Raw genomic sequence first — 26,031 nt, 5'->3', positions numbered from 1 at the left:
ACAACAGAGAATGGAAGGAGGATCCATTAGAAGCAACATGGCCCAGTGGATAGAGCACAGGCCTGAGAGTCAGAAGGACCAGGGTTTTCTAGTCCTGGCTCTGCCACTTGTGTGCTGTGTGACCTTGGGCGAGTCACTTCACTTCTCTGTGCCTCAGTTACCTCATCTGTAGAATGAGGATTATGACTGTGAGCCCCACGTGGAGCACGGATTGTATCCAACCTGTTTTGTTGTGTTGTCTGTCTCCCCCTTCTAGACTGTGAGCCCGTTGTTGGGTAGGGACCGTCTCTATATGTTGCCGACTTGTACTTCCCAAGCACTTAGTATAGTGCTCTGCACACAGTAAGCGCTCAATAAATGCGATTGAATGAATGAATGATTATTTTGTGTCTACCCCGGCACTTAGAACAGTGCCTGGTACATAGTGTTTAACAGATACCACAAAAAAAGGGAATACTGGAGTAGGGAATTGGGAGATTTGTGTTACCTCAGTTCTGCCTGTGTGATGATATCCAATCTATTCTCTAGTGTCCCCCCTTCTAGACTATAAACTCATTATGAGCAGGGAATGTGTCTATCAACGCTGTTATATTGTACTCTCCGAAGCGCTTAGTTCAGCGATTTTTCCACAGAAAGCACTCAATAAATATGACTGATCGATTGACTGATGACGGGGTTCTAAATTCACAGGGAAAAGGAATTCAACCCCCGGCTTTCCGGTGGTTCCTTTAAGGAGGATGTTTCTCCTTTTCCATTGACCTTTGCAAAGTAGGGATTCCACAAATGTTCCCAAACGTACAGCTAAGCCTTGGAATATCTTTACCATGTGCTTTACTGGCTCCAAGATTGATACCTCTCCTCTCAGACGCAGAGTTGACCACAATCTCCCAGCCCTCCAAAGGGTTCTTCTTGTAGTCATTTCCAAGGCCTGGAAGACAACGTGGAAACTTCTGCTAGAGCACACTTCAGGCATGAGCCTATGCAGCACATTGTAACTCTGGTTTTGGATCTACGTGTGGCTCAGTGGAAAGAGCGCACACTTGAAAGTCAGAGGTCATGGGTTTGAATCCCGGCTCAGCCACATGTCAGCTGTGTGACCTTGGGCAAGCCACTTAACTTCTCTGTGCCCCAGTTACCTCATCTGTCAAACAGGGATTAAGACTGTGAGCCCCACGTGGGACAACCTGATTACCTTGCAACTACCCCAGCCCTTAGAACAGTGTTTGGCACATCATAAGCGCTTAAATACTATAATTATTATTATTATTATTATTACTGTGCACAGAGCACTGTACTAAGCGCTTGGGAGAGTCACATTCCCTGCCCACAATGAGCTCTCAGCTCCACCACTAACCTGCTGTGTGACCTTGACAATTCACTTCACCTCTCCGCACCTCAGATTCTTCACCAGCAAAATGTAGATTTAATACCTGTTCTCCCTCCTACTTAGAAAGTGAGCCCCGTGTAGGGCCTGATTATCTCATATCTACCTGAGAGCTGAATGCAGTACTTTATACTTAGTAAGTGCTTAACAAATACCACAGTTTAAGAATCTTAATGAAGATGCCTGATGAAGAATATAAAATCTGACTTAGTTACCGTGTGGATTTACTTTAACCTGGTCTGCTCTTGTGGCAGGAAAGATCAGGTCAACATTTCCAGGATTTGTTCAGCAGAAGACTGGACTCCAAACATTTTCTACCCTCCCAGTTCAAAAGAACTCAGTTATCTGGGTCAAGGGCAAGATCCATCTTTATAGATCAGTATGCACAAATGAGTAGGAGAAAGGGAAATATAATGGCAGATGGGTTAGGTTTGTTTTTCTTGTCTTCTCACAGGGCCAAGGAGCTGTCGTTAAGCCTCCTGGTCTTTAACTCCCAAGTCAGAGACTGTCAAAAGAAAAATGAAGTGCTTTCCTTTGATTATTTTTTGAGGAAGAAAATTGAGTGCACTATAGAAATAACTGCAGTTTGGCAGTGATCTAATACAGCAAAGTTGGGCTGCAGGAGAGTTGATAGATTTGTATTTTTTTAATAGAGGTAGCAAAAAATCATTTTTAAGAAAAACTATTACTTCTCTAAAAATACTTAAATGATAGTCACCAAATTAAAAAATGCCCTTAAGTGACTCCAGAAAAATACTTAGATGTTTGGGTTTGGGGTTCATTTTGTTGCAATTAATAATAGTAATAAAATAATAATAATAACAATAATTGTGGTATTTGTTAAGACTTACTGTGTACCAGGCACTATACAAAGCACTGGGGTGAATACAAGCAAATCTGGTTGGACACAGTCCTTGTCCCACATGGGGCTCACAGCCTTCGCTCCCGTTTTCCAGATGAAGTAGCTGAGGCCCATAGAAGTGAAGTGACTTGCCCAAGGTCACACAGCAGACAAGTGGCAGAGCCAGGATTAGAACCCATGAACTTTTAACTCCCAGGCCCGGGCTCTATTCACTTAGGCCACACTGCTGCTCAGTGGTATGTCTGAATTTACATAGGATTATTTGGGGTTACATGCGATCTCAGTTGGACCCCAATCATAAATATGCGGTGGAATAACTGCCTAGACATTTGAAGCTGCTTGAAAATAATGACAGAATAAGATTTATCTTCTGGAAAGGAGCGTTCCCAAGTTGAAGCTGCTTATTACCCATTATTAGCCGAAAGCTAAATCCCATTAAATTGGTGGTGGTGGAGAGGATGAGTATTGAAAAAGCAAAACTAAACTTGGCTAATAACTGAAAAATTAAGAGTATTGCCACAGGCTGACCTTATTGACAGTAACCGTGCCACAAAAATAAGGCTTTCAATAAGGCTTTTGTATGTAGGCTACCGCACTTAATACATTTCAAATCTAGGCTCCAAAAACATAAACACGATTTCACATACAGTAAATGAACTCCTCCAGATATTCCCTGAAGTCCTCTCCCCTTCGGTTTTGGAGATCAACAAGTTTTTCTGTGTATTTTTGGTGTGTGCATATTTTGAGAAAATATTAATATGCCAAAAGAAGTTTACAAGAAACATTGACTGCCCCTAACATTTCTGTTTACATTTTTTTCCACATTTGGACAGTGCTTTTTTATTTATTTCCATTGGCACCAGCTAATATTTATGCTTATCGTGAGATATTTCACCACATTATGAATGTTGCTTTGCTTCTCCTGACCTGGGGCTATCACCACCTCAGAGATTAACTTTTAGCTAGCTTGCCCCACATTATCTCGACTGTAATTTTGGTAAAAAGGATAGTACTTCTCTTTCTGATCTTAACCTCTAGAGATCAGCAGAGACCATGTTTTCCCTATGTGCTGAACAAACTTTTGAACTGTCCCGGTGCCCACTAATCATTTTTTGTTATCCTAGACAAAGTAGAAAACTAAACCAAGAGTGCTTCCTTTGGAAGACTGACAAAGTTTGGCAACCACAGGGCATCAGCTTTATACCAAACTAAAGATTAACAGAGCTGTAGGGGTGTCCAACCTTTTTTTAATGTTTCTAAGTGTCCTGGAATGAACGCAGAAGTCGCATCCGGATTCTTAAGCAATTACATCAGTGTCACCTATAAGCCAAATAGGAACATCAACAATAAGGCCCTGGAACACAATGAGCTCACCGGTTAGGAGGCTCGGAGCGATCCAGTTTCACCGGGTGGGACATGTGAGGAGAAAGAATGACAACACAATACCCAAATATCTTTAGTTCTGCTAAAATGAAATAGGGCATATGCAAACAGGGAGAGGAATGCAAACATTTTTGAAGACAAAGTGATACGGCAGTCTCAGACACCGAGCTTAGGAGCAGGCTGGCTTGGACATCACACGTGAGAAGCAGCATGGCCTAGTGGAAAGAGCCAGTCCTGGGAGTCACAGGACCTGGGTTCTAATCCTGGATCTGCCAATTGCTCTGCCAAATGCTTGCTGTGCACCCTTTGGGCAAATCACTTTGCTGTTCTGTTCCTCAGTTTCCTCAACTATAAAATGGGGATTCAATATACGCTCTCCCTCCTACTTAGACTGCAAGCCCCATGTGGGACTTGTACCTACCTCCGCACTTAGATCCGTGGCTCAGTGGAAAGAGCATGGGCTTTGGAGTCAGAGGTCATGGGTTTGAATCCCGGCTCCGCCACATGTCTGCTCTGTGACCTTGGGCAAGTCACTTGCCTTCCCTGAGCCTCAGTTCCCTCATCTGTAAAATGGGGATTAAGACTGTGAGCCCCACGTGGGACAACCTGATCACCTTGTGTCCCCCCAGCACTTAGAACAGTGCTTTGCACATAGTAAGCGCTTAACAGATGCCATCAATATCTTCTAGACTGTGAGCCCACTGTTGGGTAGGGACTGTCTCTATATGTTGCCAATTTGTACTTCCCAAGCGCTTAGTACAGTGCTCTGCACACAGTAAGTGCTCAGTAAATACGATGGATTGATTGACACATAGTAAGCGCTTAACGAATACCATAAAAACAAAACAAAACAAACAAATCACACCTAGCCCATGTCGGGGCAGCAGTTCATCAATAATTGTTTTCCTTGAACTGAGGATTCAAGAAGATTGACTGATTGATTGACTGTGATTCCAAGAAGCAGATTTTTTTTAAAAAAAGTCCCCATTTTCATTAATCTCACCCCATCCTACTTCAAAAAACAAGAGTGATTTTCTTTTTAACAAGGATAGCAGAGCCCAAATTTCCCAACTATTCACACAGGCGAGCCTCAAATGACACAATTACTAGAAAAAAAAATTAAATAAAACAAAAGAAAAGTGCTGCTCATTTGATTCAGGAGAGAGCTAGGTGTACGACAACACCAGTCTTTTCTCTGAATCACAACAAAGTAGACAAAAGGAAAGAGAATGAGTTTTCAAAAAGAAAGAAATTAACCTATTTGAAGGCCAAGGGCTAAATTAAGAACTCAGGTGCCTTTCCTGCCTTTTGATTTTCTTTTATCTTCAATGTCCTCCATTTGATTGTGTTTACACTGGCCAAATTATAACTCCCTTTGACATTTCTAGGGTCCTAAAGGCAAGAAAGGAGCAAATGGTCCCCCAGGAAAACGTGGAAGTCCTGTAAGTAATACAGTTTTCCCATTTACCTTTCTCCTTATGAACTGCATAAGACGAGCTAGTGGCTTGCAGGGAAGTATTTTTGCTGTTAATTAATGCCATTCTTAAAGTAAGGCTAAAAAAGTGATAAATTAAGTAATTCATGTCACCCTGGAGCACAAAATGGTGGACAGAGATAATCTCTTCTTGAAGGTGGACGTTTGATCTTCGGAGCTTAATACTCTCCGCTCTGACTTGAGTGGAGACTTTCCTTCTGCTCAGGGAAGGTAAATGTAATTTCAGCCAAGAGATTTCCCCAAATTTCTCATTAACCAGCAACCCAGGGGAAGACATTTCTGACTCCTGTTTGCAAACTTCCTCGTTGAATCCACAGGGGTGCTTACCAGAGTGTTCACATACCTTGCTCTTGCAGTCATCTCAACCAAGGAACTAAAATTTGAAATTAGTCCAGGCTTTGAGTAAGTGAATATTTGTACTTAGGATCAGATCTTAGGCCAGTCGACTGGACAAGAGAAGAAATCCCTTCCAGCACCAGACACACAATCCAGAGAAACGACTTTCAAGAGAGGGGTCTTCTTAAGTAGGTGCAATAATAAAGAACTGGCGACAGAAGCAGCCACATGGAAGGACAGGGATTGTCTTTTCACTGTTCTGCTTTTAAATGAGTGCTTCAACGGAGTAAGGCCTTGGTATTTTTAGGAAAAAACGTCAAATGCCTGTTGAATGGTATTCTGGATGGAACTTGAGGAGACAAGATGGAGTCAAGAGAAGGAGCAGAGAGGCTTGAAGATGGAGCCATGGGGAGGGTGGGGGATATGGAAGAGACGCTTGCTCAGGAGAGGCTCAGGAAAATTGAGGAGGGAGAAAGGCTAGAGGTGGGAGAGAGAGCAAGGGTCGGAGAGCAAAGGAGTTAATAAAGAGGTAAAAAGTGAGTACAGGGAGTTGAAGGAATGGTGAAAAGGAGGCAGGGTTTTCTGAGAAAAGTGGAGATAAGGAAGAAAGAGAAGGAAGTCCTTACTTCTGAAGTAGTTTTTAGATTCAAAGGGGATCACAGTCCCCAAAGGCTTGTTCCAGCCGGGCCAAGGCAAGTTGACCCAGGGTAGGAGAGCAAGGAGACATTCCTGATTGTATTATTCCTTGCATATTCATTCAGTTGTATTTATTGAGCGCTTACTGTGTGCAGAGCACTGTACTAAGCGCTTGGGAAGTACAAGTTGGCAACATATAGAGATGGTCCCTACCCAACAACGGGCTCACAGTCTAGAGGACTCCTTGACCCAAGGCCCCAGTGCTCCCCATCTAGAGAGCCCTCATGACTAAGGCTGCTCCATGAGCCATAAAACCTGAAGGGAGAAAGAGGCCCCGGAGAAGTCAGAGAGCTGGATGATACGCCAGAGAAGTCTCAGGGGAAGGCCAGAATTAAATCCATGTAGCGCTCAGTACCCAAAGTGCTAGTGGTACTATCCAGAGAGAGGCATACTGATCCAAGGATGAGAGGAGAGAGTTTGGAAAAAGATCAGCGGCTATCTCTCAGGACAGAAGGTGATTTTCACATCAACCATCGGTAAACTCTCCTGTCTGAGCAGATGTGGGTTGATTCCCTTCCAGTCGCACCCTGAGCCAGCGGCTTGATGCTGCAGTGGGTGGCCTGGTGGAAAAGAAGCTCTTTATAAATATCGGAGAAAGTGACGCAGAGCCCGAGAATGGCTAGGAAGGACGGGATATAGCCACAGGGAAAAAAGTCCCAGTTATTCTAGAGGAAAAGCAAAAATGGCTTGGCCTTGTCCTTCTGGATGTTATTCCATCTGGATCTGAGGTTGATTCAAAAGGCAGGCAAGGAGTAGGCCCACAGTTTGATTCATGGCTTTGTTTGACCAGCTGCTCAGAGTAGCATTTCTGCAATTAATGAACGCCTGCTGACAGCCCAGACAGTCTCTGGCACATTGTTGACATACTCTCCACAGCTGAGTGAAATATGTGAGAGGGACAACATCGGCCCCGCTGTACCCAAGTGACCAAGTCTATCATCAGTTTAGCCCCGTCTAGGTCGGGGAAATATTGGAAGACGGCGAAATGATCGGTGGGATCGATCATGGAATTTCCAAATTCTGATTCTTGGGGATAAGGGGATGGTCCTGTGTTCTTTTGTGAACTAAAAGGGACGTGGTCATCTGCACGGTATCCGTCTGTAACCTCCGACTCTGTTTGAATTTCTAAGGGACTAACAGGCCCACCTGGACAGAAAGGCACACCAGGCTACCCCGGAGCAGAGGGTCTCCCAGGAAATCCTGGAAAAGCTGGTCTTCCAGGAAGCCCAGCACTCCCCGTGAGTTGTTTAGATACCACTTTGTCCTTCATTTCAGCATTAAGAGCTTCTGCACAAACTTTCCACTGCTAGACCATAGACGTACTGGATGGTTTGCTTTGCTTTGGCATTGTCTCAGATTTCACTGATCGTTCCTTTATTGGTTATTTCTGGAAACCTGTCGCAGCCGAGGTAAAGTTGATTTCTGAAGGGTGTCTTTAGGTACATTCTCCTGGCTATTTTGTAGCTAGAAACTCGGGCACGGTAAATAACTGAAAGCCTTTGGCACGCGTGAAGGGTTTGGAATAAAAAAAAACGGTAAAGAAGCAATTTAAAGGCAACAGATCCTGGCTGGGTTTTCAGGGAGTTATCAAATGTCTTCAACTACTTTTAGAACATTTAGGCCTTGGCCAAAATTCAAAGTTGGTTCAGCCAAAAATCATCTTCCCTTAACTTTTACAGCTCCTGTGCTACATGAGGACTCTGAAAATTAGCTCCTTACTTGTCCTCTTACTATTTGAAAACACTCCTTCCTGCCTTACATTTTTCCTACGTTCCCTAGCTCCGTGATAGGCAAAGCAATATGAAATGCATTTTTCACTTTATAAGAAATGAAAATTTTAAATTTAAATTTAAATTTTAAATTTTCATTTCTCTGTCACTCTTCAGCTTCCACTCATAGCACCCTCTTCCCAATAAAAATGATGATGAACTGGGAATCTTATGCCCTCCAGGAAAATGTCCAGTTTTCTTTCAACAACTCAAGAAACAAATTTCTGCCATTTCGCTGTATAGAAGATGTCGTTCTCCCTTTTTCTTCCTTATTAAAAATTAAGTTGTCTTTTTTTTATCCATAATCTGAGCACAGTCTTTAGAGAGACTTTCTGGTCTCCCAAAGTGGATTATCACAAATGAAATGAATTCAGATTGATCTGAGCATTTCAGACTTAAACTTAAGCAGAAGCAGCGCAGCTTAGTGGAAAGGGCCCGGACTTGGGAGTCGGAGGTCATGGGTTCTAATCCCAGCTCCACCACTTGTCAGCTGTGTGACTTTGGGCAAGTCACTTCACTTCTCTGTGCCTCAGTTACCTCATCGGTAAAATGGGGATTAAGACCGTGAGCCCCACGTGGGACAACCTGATTACCTTATATCTACCCCAACGCTTAGAACAGTGCCTGGCACGTAGTAAGCACATAACAAATACGGTCATTATTATTATGCAGGTCAGGGACTGTGTCTACTGATTTGCTTGTAACCACCCCAGTGCATAGTACAATGCCTGGCACATAGTAAGTGCTTAACAAATACCAAATATCATTACCAAATACAAATACCATTATTCACCTGTCTACTTGTTTTGTTTTGTTGCCTGTCTCCCCCTCCTAGACTATGAGCCCATTGTTGGGTAGGGACCATCTTTATATGTTGCCAATTTGTACTTCCCAAGTGCTTAGTACGGTGCTCTGCACACAGTAAGTGCTCAATAAATATGAATGTAAGAATGGATCCTGAATATAAGAATCCCCCTGCCCTGGATTATGACATATTTCTGTAGCAGAGAAGGGAGTGGGAGTAGAGAAGCAGGATGGCTCAGTGGAAAGAGCACAGGCTTTGGAGTCACAGGTCATGGGTTCAAATTCTGGCTCCTCCAATTGACAGCTGTGTGACTTTGGGCAAGTCACTTAACTTCTGGCCCTCAGTTGCCTCATCTGTAAAATGGGGATTAAGACTGTGAGCCCCCCATGGGACAACCTAATGACCTTGTAACCTCCCCAGTGCTTATAACAGTGCTTTACACATAGTAAGCGCTTAATAAATGCCATCATTAGTAGCAGTAGTAGTAGTAGTAGTAGTAGTAGTAGTAGTAGTAGTAGGTGGTTGAGCGGCATCATGGCCTGTGGCCTAAACGATAAACTTGTTATGGAAAGGGAAAGTGTCCACTAACTCTGTTGGATTGTACTCTTCCAAGCGCATAATACAGAGCTGTGCACATAGTAAGTGCTCAATAAATGTCATTGATTGATTATGATTATCATGGAAGCAGCGTGGCTCAGTGGAAAGAGCACAGACTTTGGAGTCAGAGGCCATGGGTTCAAATCCCGGCTCTGCCAATTGTCAGCTGTGTGACTTTGGGCAAGTCACTTCACTTCTCTATGCCTCAGTTACCTCATCTGTAAAATGGGGATTAAGAGTGTGAGCCCCCCGTGGGACAACCTGATCACCTTGTAACTGCCCCAGCGCTTAGAACAGTGCTTTGCACATACTAAGCGCTTAATAAATGCCATCATCATTATTATTATTAAGAAACAAATAAAGGTATGAAACTAAAACTTCCACCCAGTATTCCATTAATAAAGCCATAAAGAGCCTAGTGACCTAAACTGTAGCTCCTTCAATCAGTCAGTCAATCATATTTATTGAGCACTTACTAAGTGCAGAGCACTGTACTAAATGCTTGGGAAAGTACAATGTAACAGACATATTCCTTGCCCGCAACAAGCCTACACTTTAGAGGAGGAGACAGGCAGATATGTACATTATACGGTTATGTGCACAAGTGCTCAGGGGCTGGGATGGAGGGGTGAATAAAGGGAGCAAATCAGGGTGATGCAGAAGGGAATGGGAGAAGAGGAAAGGGGGGCTCATCAGGGAAGGCCTCTTGGAAGAGGTGTGCCTTCAATAAGGCTTTGAAAATGGGGAGAGTCATTGTCTGAAAGATATAAGGGAGGATGTTCCAGGGCTTGGGTGAGATGTCGGCAGCAAAACAGATGAAATTGAGAAGCAGTGCGGCTTAGTGGAAAGAGCCTGGCCTTGGGAGTCAGAGGTCGTGGGTTCTAATCCCTGCTCCGCCACTTATCAGCTGTGTGACTTTGGGCAAGTCACTTCACGTCTCTGGGCCTCGGTTCCCTCATCTGTAAAATGGGGCTGAAGACTGTGAGCCCCACGTGGGACAACCTGATGACCTGGTATCTACCCCAGTGCTTAGAACAGTTCTTGACACAGAGGAAGCGCTTAACAAATAGAATCAGTGTTATTGCAGTGAGAAGACTGTTGTTAGAGGAGTGAAAAGTGCAGGCTGCATTGTAGTAGGAGAGTAGCAAGGTGCAGTAGGAGGGGGCAAGGTGGTGGAGTGAACTTGTCTGCTTATTCTGTTGTACACTCCCAATCAATCAATCAATCAATCATATTGATTGAGCGCTTGCTGTGTGCAGAGCACTGTACTAATCAATCAATCAATCATATTTATTGAGCGCTTGCTGTGTGCAGAGCACTGTTCTAAGAGCTTGGGAAGTACAAGTTGGCAACATATAGAGATGGTCCTACCCAACAGTGGGCTCAGTGTTCTGCACACAGTAAGAGCTCAATAATAATAATAATAACAATTATTATTGCTATTTGTTAAGTGCTTACTATGTGCCAGGCACTCCTAAATGCTAGGGTGGGTACGAGCAAATCGCATTGGACACAGTCCCTGTCCCACGTGGGGCTCACAGTCAAGTTCCCCATTTTCCAGATGAGGTACCTGAGGCCCAGAGAAGTGACTTGCCCAAGGTCACACAGCAGGCAAACGGTAGAGCCAGGATTAGAACCCATGACCTTCTGACTCTCAGGCCTGTGCTCTATTCACTAGGCCATACTGTTATACCATTGATTGATTGATTGATTGAAGAGCGTGGAATTGGGGATCAGGAAGCAGGGCGGCCTAGTGGAAAGAGCATGGGCCTGAGAGTTCTAATCAGACCTCTGCCACTTGTCTGCTGTGGGACCTCGGACAAGTCACTTAACTTCTCTGTGCCTCGGTTATGTCAACTGCCCCCCGGAGCCCCAGGTCCTCTTGCTCCCAGCCCAGTCCCATTCCGAACTGCCCTGACCCAGGCTCTCTACGGACAGCTGGACTATGTACCAGTGGCCACCAATCAATCTGCGCATCAGGCAGAAACTCCTCCCCCTGGGCTTCAAGGCTGTCCATCCCCTCGCCCCCTCCTACCTCACCTCCCTTCTCTCCTTCTCCAGCCCAGCCCGCACCCTCCGCTCCTCTGCCACTAATCTCCTCACCGTACCTCGTTCTCGCCTGTCCCGCCATAGACCCCCGGCCCACGTCGTCCCCCGGGCCTGGAATGCCCTCCCTCTGCCCATCCGCCAAGCTAGCTCTCTTCCTCCCTTCAAGGCCCTACTGAGAGCTCACCTCCTCCAGGAGGCCTTCCCAGACTGAGCCCCCCTCCTTCCTCTCCCCCTCCTCCCCCTCTCCATCCCCCCATCTTACCTCCTTCCCTTCCCGACAGCACCTGTATATATGTTTGAACATATTTATTACTCTATTTATTTATTTATTTATTTATTTTGCTTGTACATATCTATTCTATTTATTTTGTTAGTATGTTTGGTTTTGTCTCCCCCTTTTAGACTGTGAGCCCACTGTTGGGTAGGGACTATCTCTATATGTTGCCAATTTGTACTTCCCAAGCGCTTAGTACAGTTCTCTGCACACAGTAAGCGCTCAATAAATACGATTGTTGATGATGATGATGACTTCATCACCCTGGGGCTCTGGATTGAGGCTGCACCTCATCTATTCTTCATCTTCCCACCCAAACCCTGACCTCCCCAAGACTTTCCCATCACTGTAGACAGCACTGCCATCCTTCTTGTCTCACAAGCCAATAACCTTGGCATTAGCTTCACCTCACCTCTCTCATTCAACCCACTTATTAAGTCTGTCAAATCCTGTAGGTTCTGTCTTCACAACATCTCCACAACCCGTTCTTTACTCTCCGTCCAAACCGCTACCTCATTATCATCATCATCAATCGTATTTATTGAGTGCTTACTGTGTGCAGAGCACTGTACTAAGCGCTTGGGAAGTACAAGCTGGCAACATATAGAGACAGTCCCTACCCACCAGTGGGCTCACAGTCTAAAAGGGGGAAACAGAGAACAAAACCAAACATACTAACAAAATAAAATAAATAGAATAGATATGTACAAGTAAAATAAATAAATAAATAGAGTAACAAATATGTACAAACATATATATATATATACCTAATTGGCCCAAGTACTTATCTTGTCAGCTGTGTGACTTCCCCCTTCTAGACTGTGAGCCTGCTGTTGGGTAGGGACCATCTCTATATGTTGCCAATTTGTACTTCCCAAGCACTTAGTACAGTGCTCTGCACCCAGTAAGCGCTCAATAAATAAAATTGAATGAATGAATGAATAAATAAAACAAGGATTAAAACTGTGAGCCCCTCGTGGGGCAAGAAATGTGCCCAAGCTGATTAACATATCTACTGCAGTGCTTAGTATATTAAGAAAAAAGGATCCCAGGTTTCTTGCTTGCTCTGTGACCTTGGACAAGTAATTATAGTAGTATTTATTAAACACTTGCTGGGAAAAAAAATGACACTGTCCCTCACTTAACTTCTCAGTGCCTCAGTTACCTCATCTGTACCATGGAGATTAAGACTGTGAGCCCCATGTGGGACATGGACTGTGTCCAACCTATCTTGTTTCTACCCCAGTGCTTAGCATAGTGCCTAACAAATATTTAAAAAACAAACTACAGATAGTATAATCATCTGGATGGAAGAGAATTTTGTTTGGGATTCCATGATCTTTGGAGACTTAAGATCTCAGTGTGGGCCACGCTGACCTGACTGGAGAAAAATTCCCTCTGCCCAAGGAAAATGGACAGAACCACATCATTATATTCCATTTTGTCCAGCTGTCCCCTAATTATTTTGAGGGATGAAAATAAGGAACTCGGTCTTTATTTTCCTCCACATTATTACATTTTCTTGTTTCTGGACACTGGTTCATGCATATGCATGTGTCCCTCTAGACCGTAAGCTTCTTGTGGACAGGGAACGTATCTGTTAGACTGTACCATCCCCGGAGCTTAGTTCAGTGCCCTGAATTCAGTAATGCTCAATAGAGAGGCATTACTAGGCAGCCTAGTGAAAAGAGCACCAGCCCGGGAGTCAGAAGACCTGGGTGCTAATCCTGCTTCTATCTCTTGTCTGCTGTCTGACCTTGGGCAAGTCACTTAATTTATCTGGGCCTCAGTTCCCTCATCTGTAAAATGGGGATTCTTTTTTTTTTCCTTATGGTATTTGTTAGGCTCTTACTATAATAATGATGGTATTTGTTAAGCACTTACTATTTGCAAAGCACTGTTCTAAGCACTGGGGGGATACAGGGTGATCAGGTTGTCCCACGTGGGGCTCACAGTCGTAATTCCCATTTTACAGATGAGGGAACTCAGGCATAGAGAAGTTAAGTGACTTGCTCAAAATCACACAGCTTACAATTGGCAGAGCCAGGATTTGAACCCATGACCTCTGACTCCAAAGCCCGTGCTCTTTCCACTGAACCACGCTGCTTCAATAATGGTGATGGCATTTGTTAAGCACTTACTATGTGCAAAGCACTGTTCTAAGCGTTGGGGAGGATACAAGGTGATCAGGTTGTCCCAGGTGGGGCTCACAGTCTTAATCCCCATTTTACAGATGAGGTAACTGAGGCACAGTGAAGTGAAGTGACTTACCCAAAGTCACAGAGCTGACAATTGGAGGAGCCAGGATTTGAACCCTCGACCTCTGACTCTCAAGCCCGGGCTCTTTCCACTGGGCCACGCTGCCTCCCCCTTCTAGACTGTGAGCCCACTGTTGGGTAGGGACTGTCTCTATATGTTGCCAGCTTGTACTTCCCAAGCGCTTAGTACAGTGCTCTGCACACAGTAAGCGCTCAATAAATACGATTGATTGATTCTCTACTATGTAGAAGACACTGTAGTAAATGCTGGGGTAGATACAAGGTAATCAGGTTGGACACAGTCCATGTCCCGCCTGTGGCTCACAGTCTTAATCCCCATTTTACAGATGAGGTAACTGAGGCACAAATCTGTCCAAGGTCATACACCAGTCACGTGGCAGGGCCAGGATTAAAACCCACGACCTTCTGACTCCTGGGCCTCTGTTCTATCCACAAGGCCATGCTGCTTCCCTACTTCTCAATACTTGTTCTCTCTCCTGCTCACAACGTGAGCCCTGTGTGGGACGTGATGATCTTGAATCTACCCCAGATCTTAGTACGGTGCTTGGCACATAGTATGCGCTTAACAAATACCATAATGATTAATAAATATGATTGATTCTATTCTGATGCACATGTGAATTTCAGCTGTCAATAGGAGGAAATGAATGTTTTTAATGGCTTGTTCTCCAACTAGGACTTTGAGAGTACATTCCGGCTATGCATTCCGATATGCACAATAGAAAACAGGATGCCGTTTAAACATATTTTATGTGCCGAATGAAAATTTCAGAGACCTAGTATGTGGGACATTCAAAAGAACATCAGCCACACAACTGGGGAGTAAATAACCATGTGATGTCTTACCATTTACCGCATAAGAAGTAGCGTGGCTCAGTGGAAAGAGCACGGGCTTTGGAGTCAGAGGTCATGGGTTCAAATCCCATCAGCTGTGTGACTCTGGGCAAGTCACTTAACTTCTCTGTGCCTCAGTTACCTCATCTGTAAAATGGGGATTAAAACCGTGAGCCTCCCGTGAGACAACCTGATCACCTTGTAACCTCCCCAGTGCTTAGAACAGTGCTTTGCACATAGTAAGCGCTTAACAAACACCATCATTATTATTATTATATTATAAGGTCTTGGGAGAGTTCACTCTGAGAAACGTCTTCCTTGCAGGGAATAATATCTGGAAACTCTCAGGAAAAGATTGAAAATGACTGAAGAAAGAAAGCGTTGATTGGGATTTTTTAAATATGAAATATTTTTTCTCATATGAAAGCAGAGATGTGATTTAGATTTGACTTCCTAGTGGCTTAACAGTTGCAAATAAACAAGTATTTTCCAAAAGCCCACCATCTCTGCTTCAGCAGCCCAGGATTTCAAAGGAAGAGCTCACCAGGGAGAAGGGTGATGATTCCGTAGAGGCTAACGCTGCATTTCCAAGGCTTCTGGACCTTGGGAAGTGTTGGGAAGTGCCTCTGGAAAGTGCTATCAAATAAGTTATGTCTCCCCTATCAAATAAGTTATGTCTCCCTAGCCCTTGAAGCTAAATCACACGATAAACCAGGACCTTCTGGACTGTCTCCAAGATGCCACTGTAAGTGGAATGGTCAGTCACACGGCTCCATTCTCCTTGTTCAGGAAAGAGCAAACAGTGTGGCCTCGTGGATAGAGCTCGGGCCTGGGAGTTAGAGGACCTGGGTTCTAATCCCAGCTCTGTCACTTGTCCGGTGTGTGACCTTAGGCAAGTCACTCAACTTCTCTGTGCTTCAGTTCCCTCATCAGTAAAAACAGGGGTTAAGACTGTGAGCCCCATGTAAGTCATGGACTGTGTCCAACCTATCTCATATCTACCCCAGCGCTTAGTGTATTATGTGCCTGGCGCCTAGGAAGCACTGAACAAATAACCTTAAAAAAAGGGGTAGATACTGAAGCCCCAAATCATCATCTTTTCTATTTAGACTGGCATGTGTAAGGAACCCACATTATTTATCAGTCCATCACACTGTGGCTCAATGGAAAGAGCCCAGGCTTTGGAGTCGGAGGCCATGGGTCCGAACCCCGACTCTGCCACATGTCTGCTGTGTGACCTTGGGCAAGTCACTTAACTTCTCTGAGCCTCAGTTACCCCATCTGGAAAGTGGGGATTGACTGTGAGCCCCCCGTGGGACAACCTGATCACCTTGTATCCCCCCAGCGCTTAGAACAGTGCTTTGCACATAGTAAGCAAAGTAACAAAATAACAAATGCCATTATTATTACTATGGGTTCACATCCCGACTCCGCCAGTTGACAGCTGTGTGACTCTGGGCAAGTCACTTAACTTCTCTGGGCCTCAGTTACCTCATCTGTAAAATGGGGATTAAGAATTGTGAGCCCCCCGTGGGACAACCTGATCACCTTGTAACCTCCCCAGCGCTTAGAACGGTGCTTTGCACATAATAAGCGCTTAATAAATGCTATCATAATTATTATTATTATCCCTAGCACTCATGTATCTATGTATCCCCATCCTCAGACTATTATAATATGGGCCTAGGAGTCAGAAGGTCATGGGTTCTAATCCCACCTCCACCACTTGTCTGCTGTGTGACCTCAGGCAAATCACTCACTTCTCTGGGCCTCGGTTCCCTCATCTGTAAAATGGGGATTAAGATTGAGCCCCACGTGGTTGAGGGATTGTGTCCAACCCAATTTGCTTGTATCCACTCCAGTGCTTAGTACAGTGCCTGACACATAGTGTTTTCAAAAAACATAATTTATTATTATATTGTTCAAATTCTAATCTCCTTGTAGTCTATTCTGATTCCACTGTTTTTAAGTATTATTCCAACTGTTAGCTCCATTAGAGTGTAAACTCTTGGCAGGTAGGGAATAGGTCTTCAATCAATCAAAAGTATGTATGTGAGCCCACCTTCTAGACTTTGAGCCCACTGTTGGGTAGGGACCGTCTCTATATGTTGCAAACTTGTACTTCCCAAGCGCTTACTACAGTGCTCTGCACACAGTAAGCGCTCAATAAATGATTGAATGAATGAATGAATGAATCTACTGAATGAAAAGTCATTGGGAAAGTACAATGGAGTGGAGAAGCAGTGTGCCTAGCGGAAAGAGCAAGGGCCTGGGTGTCAGAGGACCTTGGTCCTAAATCCAGCTCCATCGCATGCCACGCTGCTTCCCCAAGCACTGTACTAAGTGCTGAGTTAGATAAAACATAATTAGGACCCACTTGGGGCTTGCAATCTATGTAGGAGGGAGAACAAGTATTAAATCTCCATTTTGTGAAGATGGAACTGAGGCAAAGAGAAGTGCAGTGCTTTGCAAATAGTAAGGGCTTAACAAATACCACCATTATTATTATTACAGCGCTTGGCAACTAGCAATTGCTTAACAAGCACCACAAACAACTTGATTATTATCGTTATTATCATTATTATTGGACACGACTCCTGCTTTCAATGAGTTTACAATCTAACAGAGGGGCAGAGGAGACAGACACAAAATAATTTACAGAAAGGAGGAAGAAGGTGATGGAATAAAGGAATATGTGGGCAAGGAGGCGCTTAAATAGAAGTGCGAAATTTACAGAAGTGCTACAGTGGTTGTGAGCGCAGGAGGGTGAAGGAAGCACAAATTTACACTGACATAAATTTATAGAAGTGTCACAGTTGTTGGGAGTGCCATGAGGGTAAAGGTGGCACCCACGTGTTGAGCAAGTAGTTGGGAGGATGTGATGGAGGGGGGTTAAGAAAATGGAGGGGAAGGTCCTTTGGAGGAGGTGGGATTTCAGAAGGACTCTGAAGCCAGGGAGAGTTGTGGTCTGGTAGATCAGAGGGAATTCCGGGAAGGAATAAGCTCATGTCTGTGCTCCTGTGGCTCTTTTCCAAGCACTTACTAGAATGCATTGCACTAGTTGACTTTCAGTAAATACCATTACTACTACTATTGCTATGACACAGCCCCAGTACTCTACACAGACATCTACATCAAATTTTAAATAAACAATAAGACAGCAATAACAATAATGATGGTATTTGTTAAGCGCTTACTATATGCAAAGCACTGTTCTAAGCGCTGGGGGGATACAAGGTGATCAGGTTGTCCCACAGGGGGCTCACAGTCTTCATCCCCATTTTACAGATGAGGGAACTGAGGCAAAGAGAAGCTAAGTGATTTGCCCAAGTCACACAGCTGACAATTGGTGGAGCTGGGATTTGAACCCCTGACCTCTGACTCCAAAGCCCGTGCTCTTTCCACTGAGCCACGCTGCTTCTCATAGCAGTAGCACATCAAATGCTACACTGCTCCTTATTCTGACCTCTCCCTGCCATTTCTTTTAAATGGTAGTTATTAAGTGCTTACTATGTGCCAGACGCTATTCTAAGTGCTGGGGTAGATACAAATTAATCAGGTTGGACACAGACCATGTCCCACATGGGGCTCAAAGTCATAATCCTCATGTTACAGATGAGGTAACTGGAGCACAGAGAAGTAAAGTGACTTGCTCAAGGTCACACAGCAGACAAGTGGCAGAGCCAGGACTAGAACTCAGGTCCTTCTGGCTCCCAGGCGCGTGCTCTATCCACTGGCCACACTGTGTCAGCTGTTTTCTTTTTACAAATATAAAAGCATGTAGGTCAACAATGTCCCTGGGTTTATGTAGGGCAGTAAGGTTTTCGGCATTAGTTGGTTAGGAAAGAGCCTGAAAATTAATCAATACAAAATGTTTGATATTTTGGGCAGCCTCCTTCCTCCTTCCTGGAGTCCTGAAGCAAATCTTCCTTTGATATGGCTACCGATAATCATTTAACTCAGTCTAAATTAATGTCTGCTATGGAATTAACAATTGAAAGCAGCTTGGATAACTTTTACGCCTGTGTTTATTCTGGTCAAACAACCTCTATCCAATAGAAGAAAAATCCCTTTCCCCACCTAGACTCACTGCCCACCATGTGCAGAGCCCTGTTCTAAGCCATTTAAAATAATAATAATAATAATAATGGCATTTGTTAAGCACTTACTATGTGCCATGCACCGTTCTAAGCGCTGGGGTAGATACAAGACAATCAAGCTGTCCTACTTGGGGCTCACAGTCTTAATCCCCATTTTACAGATGAGGTAACTGAGGCATAGAGAAGCTAAGTGACTGCCCAAAGTCACACAGCTGACAAGTGGCAGAGCGGGGACCAGAACCCATGACCTGACTCCCAAGCCTGTGCTCTTTCCACTAAACCTTGCTGCTTCTAATGGTATCTGTGAGAAAACAAGAGGTAAAAGACACAGTTGCCGCCATCAAGAATACAGTCTAATGGAAGACAGTCACAAAATATTAATCCTGATGAGATAAAAGGGAATGGGAAGCTAAATCCATAGATAAGGGCTTCAATAATAGAGTTCAAAGATAGCAGAAATCTGTTTGAATAATTTTTGTACAAAGTGCTTAAGAAAGTGAAGTCAAACATAACACACATTCCCTGTCCATGAGGAGTCAGCACTCTAAAGGGATAGAAAGGCATAAAAATATTTGCAAATAGTGGTTACAAAATAAATATTTAAAGAGGTGGTTAAATTTAGATAGGTATTCAGAGGCTGAAGAATAATGAAATGCTGGAGGTGGCTTGGGGTATTAGAATTCATTGGGGAAAGTTTGGATCCCTAGACTGTAAGCTCTTTGTGGGCAGGGAATGTGTCTGTTTAGTGTTGCATTGTACTCTCCCAAGTGCTTAGTACACAGTAAGCACTCAATAAATACGATTGAATGAATATTGATATGTACAAAAGTGCTGAGGGTGACTGTGAGGACTGGGGCTTTCAAACCCTGAGCCTACCCACTGAAAACTGCAGTGAATGTGGATTTTTTTTTTCCAAATGATAATTAGCTCTGTATTGGGGACTAAAATGAGTGCACTTAAATATACTCGGTTGTTTTTAAATTAGAGGACAGTTGAAATAGGAAATAGTAACTACTTTTAAAAAAGTGAATATAATAGGAACAATTTTGAAAACTTTGAAGCTAACACAAAATGGCCAGGAGGTGAAACTGCATTTTTTATTTACCCCTTAAATTCCCTGGAATGCCCTCAGTTGGTTTCTACCGGTTCATCCTTTCACAGCTTATGGCCGTGTTCTCTGGCTTACCTTGAGACGTTGTTGGGTTTTTCCACTGAGACAAATATTTATTCTTGGGTTTCCAGCCTTATGAAACTGGTCTATTTGCCTAAACAATGTTCTACCCTTTTTTCATGTGACCAACGAATGAAAAAATTCCCTGACATACTTGCAAAGTAGTGACAGTGTTTTTACAGATCTGGCTATAGGAACGTCGAGCCATACGACGGCTTTTGAAAGGATAGGATTGAGAGAATCACTGCCTTATGTAGATTTTCTTCTTCATAAATGAGCATTTTGAGGTTGGGCAATCATTTTAGCACATCTGCAATGAATAAGGCTGCCATGCTGTTTTTATTGAAATGAGTGGCTTTTTCATATGCTCACAATCCCTGGAGTTCCCAAGCCTAATGAAAACGAAAACAGCATTTTTTTTTCGGAAGGGTCGTAAATACATTTGTCATCCAAAATTAAGGTTGACCAGGAATGGTGGGTTTGTTCTTGCAGGGATTAATAAAACCTGTTGGAAGGACAAGAATGTTAACTCTTTGATCTTTGGCAAGGATTTTTAGTCACATGCCCACTTTGCAGAATAACTACCTTGTCCTGTGAGTCCAGGACACAGCATTGCCACGCATACACTGCTCGTCATGAGGGAATCTTGGAAATCTTGAATTTTTGCATTTTGGAGTCCATCCTGGGTGTGCGCAGGGGAGAAATCCATCATCATGGTACATGCACTTGGCTTGTTTCAACTGAAATAGCAGAGAAGCAGCGTGGCTCAGTGGAAAGAGCACGGGCTTTGGAGCCAGAGGTCATGGGTTCAAACCCCGGCTCCACCACATGTCTGCTGTGTGACCTTGGGCAAGTCACTTAACTTCTCGGAGCCTCAGTTACCTCCATCTGTAAAATGGGGATGATAACTGTGAGCCCCATGCGGGACAATCTGATCACCTTGTATCTCCCCCCCCCCCCCCCCCCCCCCCCCGCCCAGCACTTAGAGAACAGTGCTTTGCACATAGTAAGCGCTTAACAAATGCTAATAAAAAAAAACTGAAATAGCGGGACCACAGTGCAAGCCTCTATCGGGAACACAAAAATCGTGCATCCCAGCAGGGCTGGGCTTGTCCTCTTGCTGAAAAACAGGAATCATAACATTAGGGCAAACTCTGTTTCTGAGAAAAAACAGTCTCTTTTTCAAGCTAGTATTTGGAAAAGAAACTTGTTTGCTTTGGCCAGTCCTACGCTAGGTAAACACAGTTGATTCTTGATTATTTGGGGGCCCATTAGCCACAGTGTGAATTACCCAGGCTTCTTGCCTTTCCTCTTCCTTGACTCTTTCTGCTTGCCTCCTGGGTATTTTTGTTCTCTATCAGGGGGTGGAGATGGGAAGCTCAAATCTTAGCTACTTGGTAGCATTGCTGGTAAAAGAATCCAATGGGGGGATTGTGTTGTATCACCTAGGGCTTGGGGCTGGAAGTCATTCGAGGTGGTTTCTAGTTCTATCATCCATTGCCACTTGAGCAGTCACTCAATCTCTCATTTTCATCACCTGTAAAATGAGAATTATGGCACCTTCTCCTATCTATTCCACAGGTAAGAATAGCAATGAGTAAATAAATGAGAACCTCTCTCAGGATGACACCTGGGGAGTCTCCAGTCCTCTACCCATCTCGGTTACAGGAGGGACAGTGAAGCAGAGGTCTACCCATTCCATTCCTAGCTTGGGCAGTGGCTAGCGAGTGGAAGGCAATCTGCTACAAGTGAAAACTCTCCTGTGCTGGGCAGCAGCAGCAGCATGGGAGAGAGTTGATGGCAGAGACTCAAATTTACTGAGCAGAAGAAGGCAATGGTAAACTACTTCCATATTTTTACCAAGAAAACTCTATGGAAACACCATCAGAACGATTGCAGATGGAGGTGGGGCTTTCTGGGAGAGATATGTCCATGGAGTCTCTATGGGTCGGGGACAACACGTCAGCATAAGACAAGACAATAAACCCTTTGAGTCCCTTGAAAGAAAGGGCCTATAAAAAAATTCAAAATGTAGAATCATAGTAATGATAATGATGGCATTTATTAAGCGCTTACTATGTGCAAAGCACTGTTCTACGCGCTGGGGAGGTTACAAAGTGATCAGGTTGTCCCACATGGGGTTTGCAGCCACTCCTATCTATTCCCCAGGAATCAATAGCAATGAACTAGTAAATGTGAAAGCTCTCTGTGTTCCTTGAAAGAAAGGAGCTATAAAAAAAATTCAAAATACAGAATCTGGAGGTCTGTTTTTGGTGATTGTCGTACTCAGGATCTCCACTAATGCACAATTTCTAGCATGAACTAATATCATAACCCGCAAGTTAGCTATTCCCTGTTAGTCCTGTGCCAAGGTTCAAATTACACTGATGAAGTGTGGTAGTAATTACATGGCTAAATTTGAGATTATCAACAATCCATTGGTTCTTCTACAAACAGCTCAGCTGCTCTTTAGACAATAGAGTAGAATGTCAGCTCCAGAGACATGGACAGGCAAAGAGACGTTCCCACAGTCGTTTTTATGATGTGGCCATGAGCCCAGGGTCCACTGTTTAGGTCCAGGAAAGTTACTCAACCCTGCTGCAGATACTTGCAAATAATGATTGCTACCCGCCCTGACTTTTAATGTATGTCATTGCACCGGGGAGGCTGTAGATCTAGGGACTACAGAACCTACCCACAAGACCTCAGCAGGACAGTGGAGGGTTTGGAAAGGATTCCTGCCCACCCAAAAGTAAAGAGTCACTGCCTCCTGGCATAGGAAGGAGCAGTGACAGTAGAAGGAGTAGAAGAATGGGAGAACAATCAATCAATCAATCAATCAATCGTATTTATTGAGCGCTTACTGTGTGCATAGCACTGTATTAAGCGCTTGGGAAGTACAAGTTGGCAACATGTAGAGACAGTCCCTACCCAACAGTGGGTTCACAGTCTAAAAGGGGGAGACAGAGAACAAAACCAAACATACTAACAAATAAAATAAATAGAATAGATATGTACAAGTAAAATAAATAGATAGAGTAATAAATATGTACAAACATATATACATATGTACAGGTGCTGTGGGGAAGGGAAGGAGGTAAAATGGGGGGGATGGAGAGGGGCACGAGGGAGAGAGAAAGGAAGGGGCTCAGTCTGGGAAGGAAGAACAATAAAAATAATGGTACTGGTTAAATGCTTACCATGTGCCAAGCATGTTCTAAGCACTGGGATAGATACAAGTGAATCAGGTTGGACACAGCCCCCATCCCACATGGACCTCACAGCAGACAAGTAGCAGAGCTGGGATTAGAACTCACGTCCTCTGACTCCCAGAGACAGCTAGACAACTCGCTGGTATTTAATACACAGTTCGTAGCCAGAAATAGAATATCACTCTTCACGTTCCTCAGCCTTGAACACTGCTGTGTCTTCCTCTGCTTTATGCACTAATAATGATAATAACTGTGGCATTTAAGTGCCTACTCTATGTCGAGCACTGTACTAAGTGCAGGGGTGGATTCGAACAAATCAGGTTGGACAGAGCTGTCCTCTAGCTGCCTAGTTACTGATGAGGTAACTGAGGCCCAGAGAAGTGAAGTGACATCCCCAAGGTCACATGGCAGACATATGGCAGGACCAGGATTAGAAGCCAGGACCTTCTGACTCCCAAGCCTCTGATCTATCCACTAAGCCATGCCGCTAAAGCAGCAACCACATGAAAACACGTTTTCTATTTTCGAAGTATTGAAATGGTGATGAATTGTACATACAGGCAGCCACAAACTTGCACAATACCCACACAAACATTTAATGCACCCTCACTTCTGAGCTGCTTCTGATCTCTACCTTCTTTAGTCCATACTTCACTCTGCTGCCCAGATCATTTTTCTACAAAAATGTAAAGGACTTGTCTCCCCACTCCTCAAGAAACTCCAGTAGTTGCCCATCCACCTTTGCGTCAAACAAAAACTCCTTCATTGGCTTCAAGGTATTCAATCACCTTGCCCCTTTCTACTTCATTATTCTCCTAGTACAACTCAGCCCACACGCTTCGCTCCTCTAATACTAAACTTCTCACTGAACCTCGATCTCGGTTATCTCTCCCCAGACTCCTCACCCCCATCCTCCCCAAGGCCTGAAATGCCCTCCCTCCTGAAATCCGGCAATTACTCTCTTCCCCTTCAAAGCCCTATTGAAGGCACATCTCCTCCAAGAGGCCTTCCCTGACTAAGCCCTCCTTTCCTCTTCTCCCACTCCCTTGTCATCACCATGACTTGATCCTTTTATTCAAACCCCCTTCCTAGCCCCACAGGAATTATGTACCTATCTGCAATTCATTTATATTAATGTCTTTCTCCCCTTCTAGACTATAGGCTCCTTTTGGGCAGGGAATGTGTCTGTTCATTGTTATACCGTACTCTCCCAAGTTATCTGCAGCGTGGCTCATTGGAAAGCCCATGGGCTTAGGAGTCAGAGGTCATGGGTTCGAATCCCAGCTCCTCCACTTGTGAGCTGGGTGACCTTGGGCAAGCCACTTAACTTCTCTGGGCCTCAGTTACCTCATCTGTAAAATGGGGATTAAGACTGTGAGCCCCAAGTGGGACAACCTGATCACCTTGTATCCCCCCCAGCACTTAGAACAGTGCTTTGCACATAGTAAGCACTTAATGAATACCACCATTATTATTATTGTTATTATTATTATTATTATCTGCACACAGTAAGTGCTCAGTAAATACGATTGATTGAATGAATGAACGAACAAACACAGTGACCAGGTCGCTGCTGTCTCCACGTCCATCCAGGTGCCAGAGAGAAGGTGCAGTCTTTGTATTACAGAGGTTTTCTTGGGTATAGACCTGCCTGTCACCTGGAAGTTGTGTTGGGCTCAATCACAACAAGGGTCAGTCAGGGGTTGAACCCTCTCCCCCATAATTTGGATTTAGCTTGGGCTGATTCAGAGGACACCCCAGAATTTTGGTGGATGCCGGGCTGGGAGAGAGGAACAGGAGGCTCAAAATTAAGTCTACTCAGATCCCTAAACTTAGTTCTCCTGATCATTTTACTCCAGAAGTTTGTAGAGGGCCCAGGAGATGGTTTCAAGGGGAAAATTTACTTTCTAATTTAGAATCTCTTTCTTCAACGCACTTGGAGAAGCAGATTTTTGGAAAGTCTACCAGTTAAGATATTTCAAAACAACAGAATTTGCTTGATACTTATTAATGACTCAGTCAGTGGTATTTATTTAGAGCTTACTGTGTGCAGAGGACTGTATCAATCATTGCGGAAGACTAAAATATAATACAGTAGGGTAGATACAATCCCTGTCCACAGGGAGATAACAAACTAGAAGGCAGAATTTAAAATAAATTACAGATGGACGTGTACATAAGTGTTGTGGGGGTGGGGTGAAAATCAAAGTGCTTAAGGGATACAGACCAGCATGGTCCTAATTTATAATGATAATGATGGTATTTGTTAAGCGCTTACTATGTGCAAAGCACTCTTCTAAGCGCCGGGGAAGTTACAAGGTGCTCAGGTAGTCCCACGGGGGGGCTCACAGTTTTAATCCCCATTTTACAGATGAGGTAACTGAGGCACAGAGCAGTTAAGTGACTTGCCCAAAGTCACACAGCTGACAGTAGGCAGAGCTGGATTTGAACCCATGACCTCTGACTCCAAAACCCGGGCTCTTTTCCTGTTACAACCCAACCCACACACTTCACTCCTCTAATGCCAGCCTACTCACTGTACCTTGATCTCATTTATCTCTCTCTCTTGCCCACATCCTCTCTCTGCCCTAGAATGACCTTCTTCTTCATATCTGGCGTAATAATAATAATAATGATAATGATGATAATTCTTATGGTATTTGTTAAGCACTTACTATGTACCAGGCACTGTACTAAGCACTGGTGGGAAAACAAGCAAATCATGTTCCACTGCGTCCACTTCCTCTCCTCCAATACTGTTCTTGACCCCCTCCAATCTGACTTC

At 44.1% G+C, this 26,031-nt stretch overlaps 1 protein-coding gene across 1 annotated transcript in view; it reads left to right on the top strand.

Annotated features, from left to right (window-relative positions):
* Nucleotides 1-26,031, top strand: part of COL24A1 (collagen type XXIV alpha 1 chain) — a 500,281-nt gene that overhangs the window by 387,900 nt on the left and 86,350 nt on the right. Inside the window, exons 46-47 of the mRNA XM_038745410.1 lie at nt 5,018-5,071; nt 7,287-7,394. Of these exons, the coding sequence (XP_038601338.1) occupies nt 5,018-5,071; nt 7,287-7,394 (162 nt within the window). The remainder of the gene's footprint in view (nt 1-5,017; nt 5,072-7,286; nt 7,395-26,031) is intronic.

Source organism: Tachyglossus aculeatus, chromosome 4 (assembly GCF_015852505.1).
Source record: "Tachyglossus aculeatus isolate mTacAcu1 chromosome 4, mTacAcu1.pri, whole genome shotgun sequence".
Classification (NCBI taxonomy): domain Eukaryota; kingdom Metazoa; phylum Chordata; class Mammalia; order Monotremata; family Tachyglossidae; genus Tachyglossus; species Tachyglossus aculeatus.
Note: the sequence above shows the minus strand (reverse complement) of the source record. Positions and strands in the feature narration are given on the sequence as shown.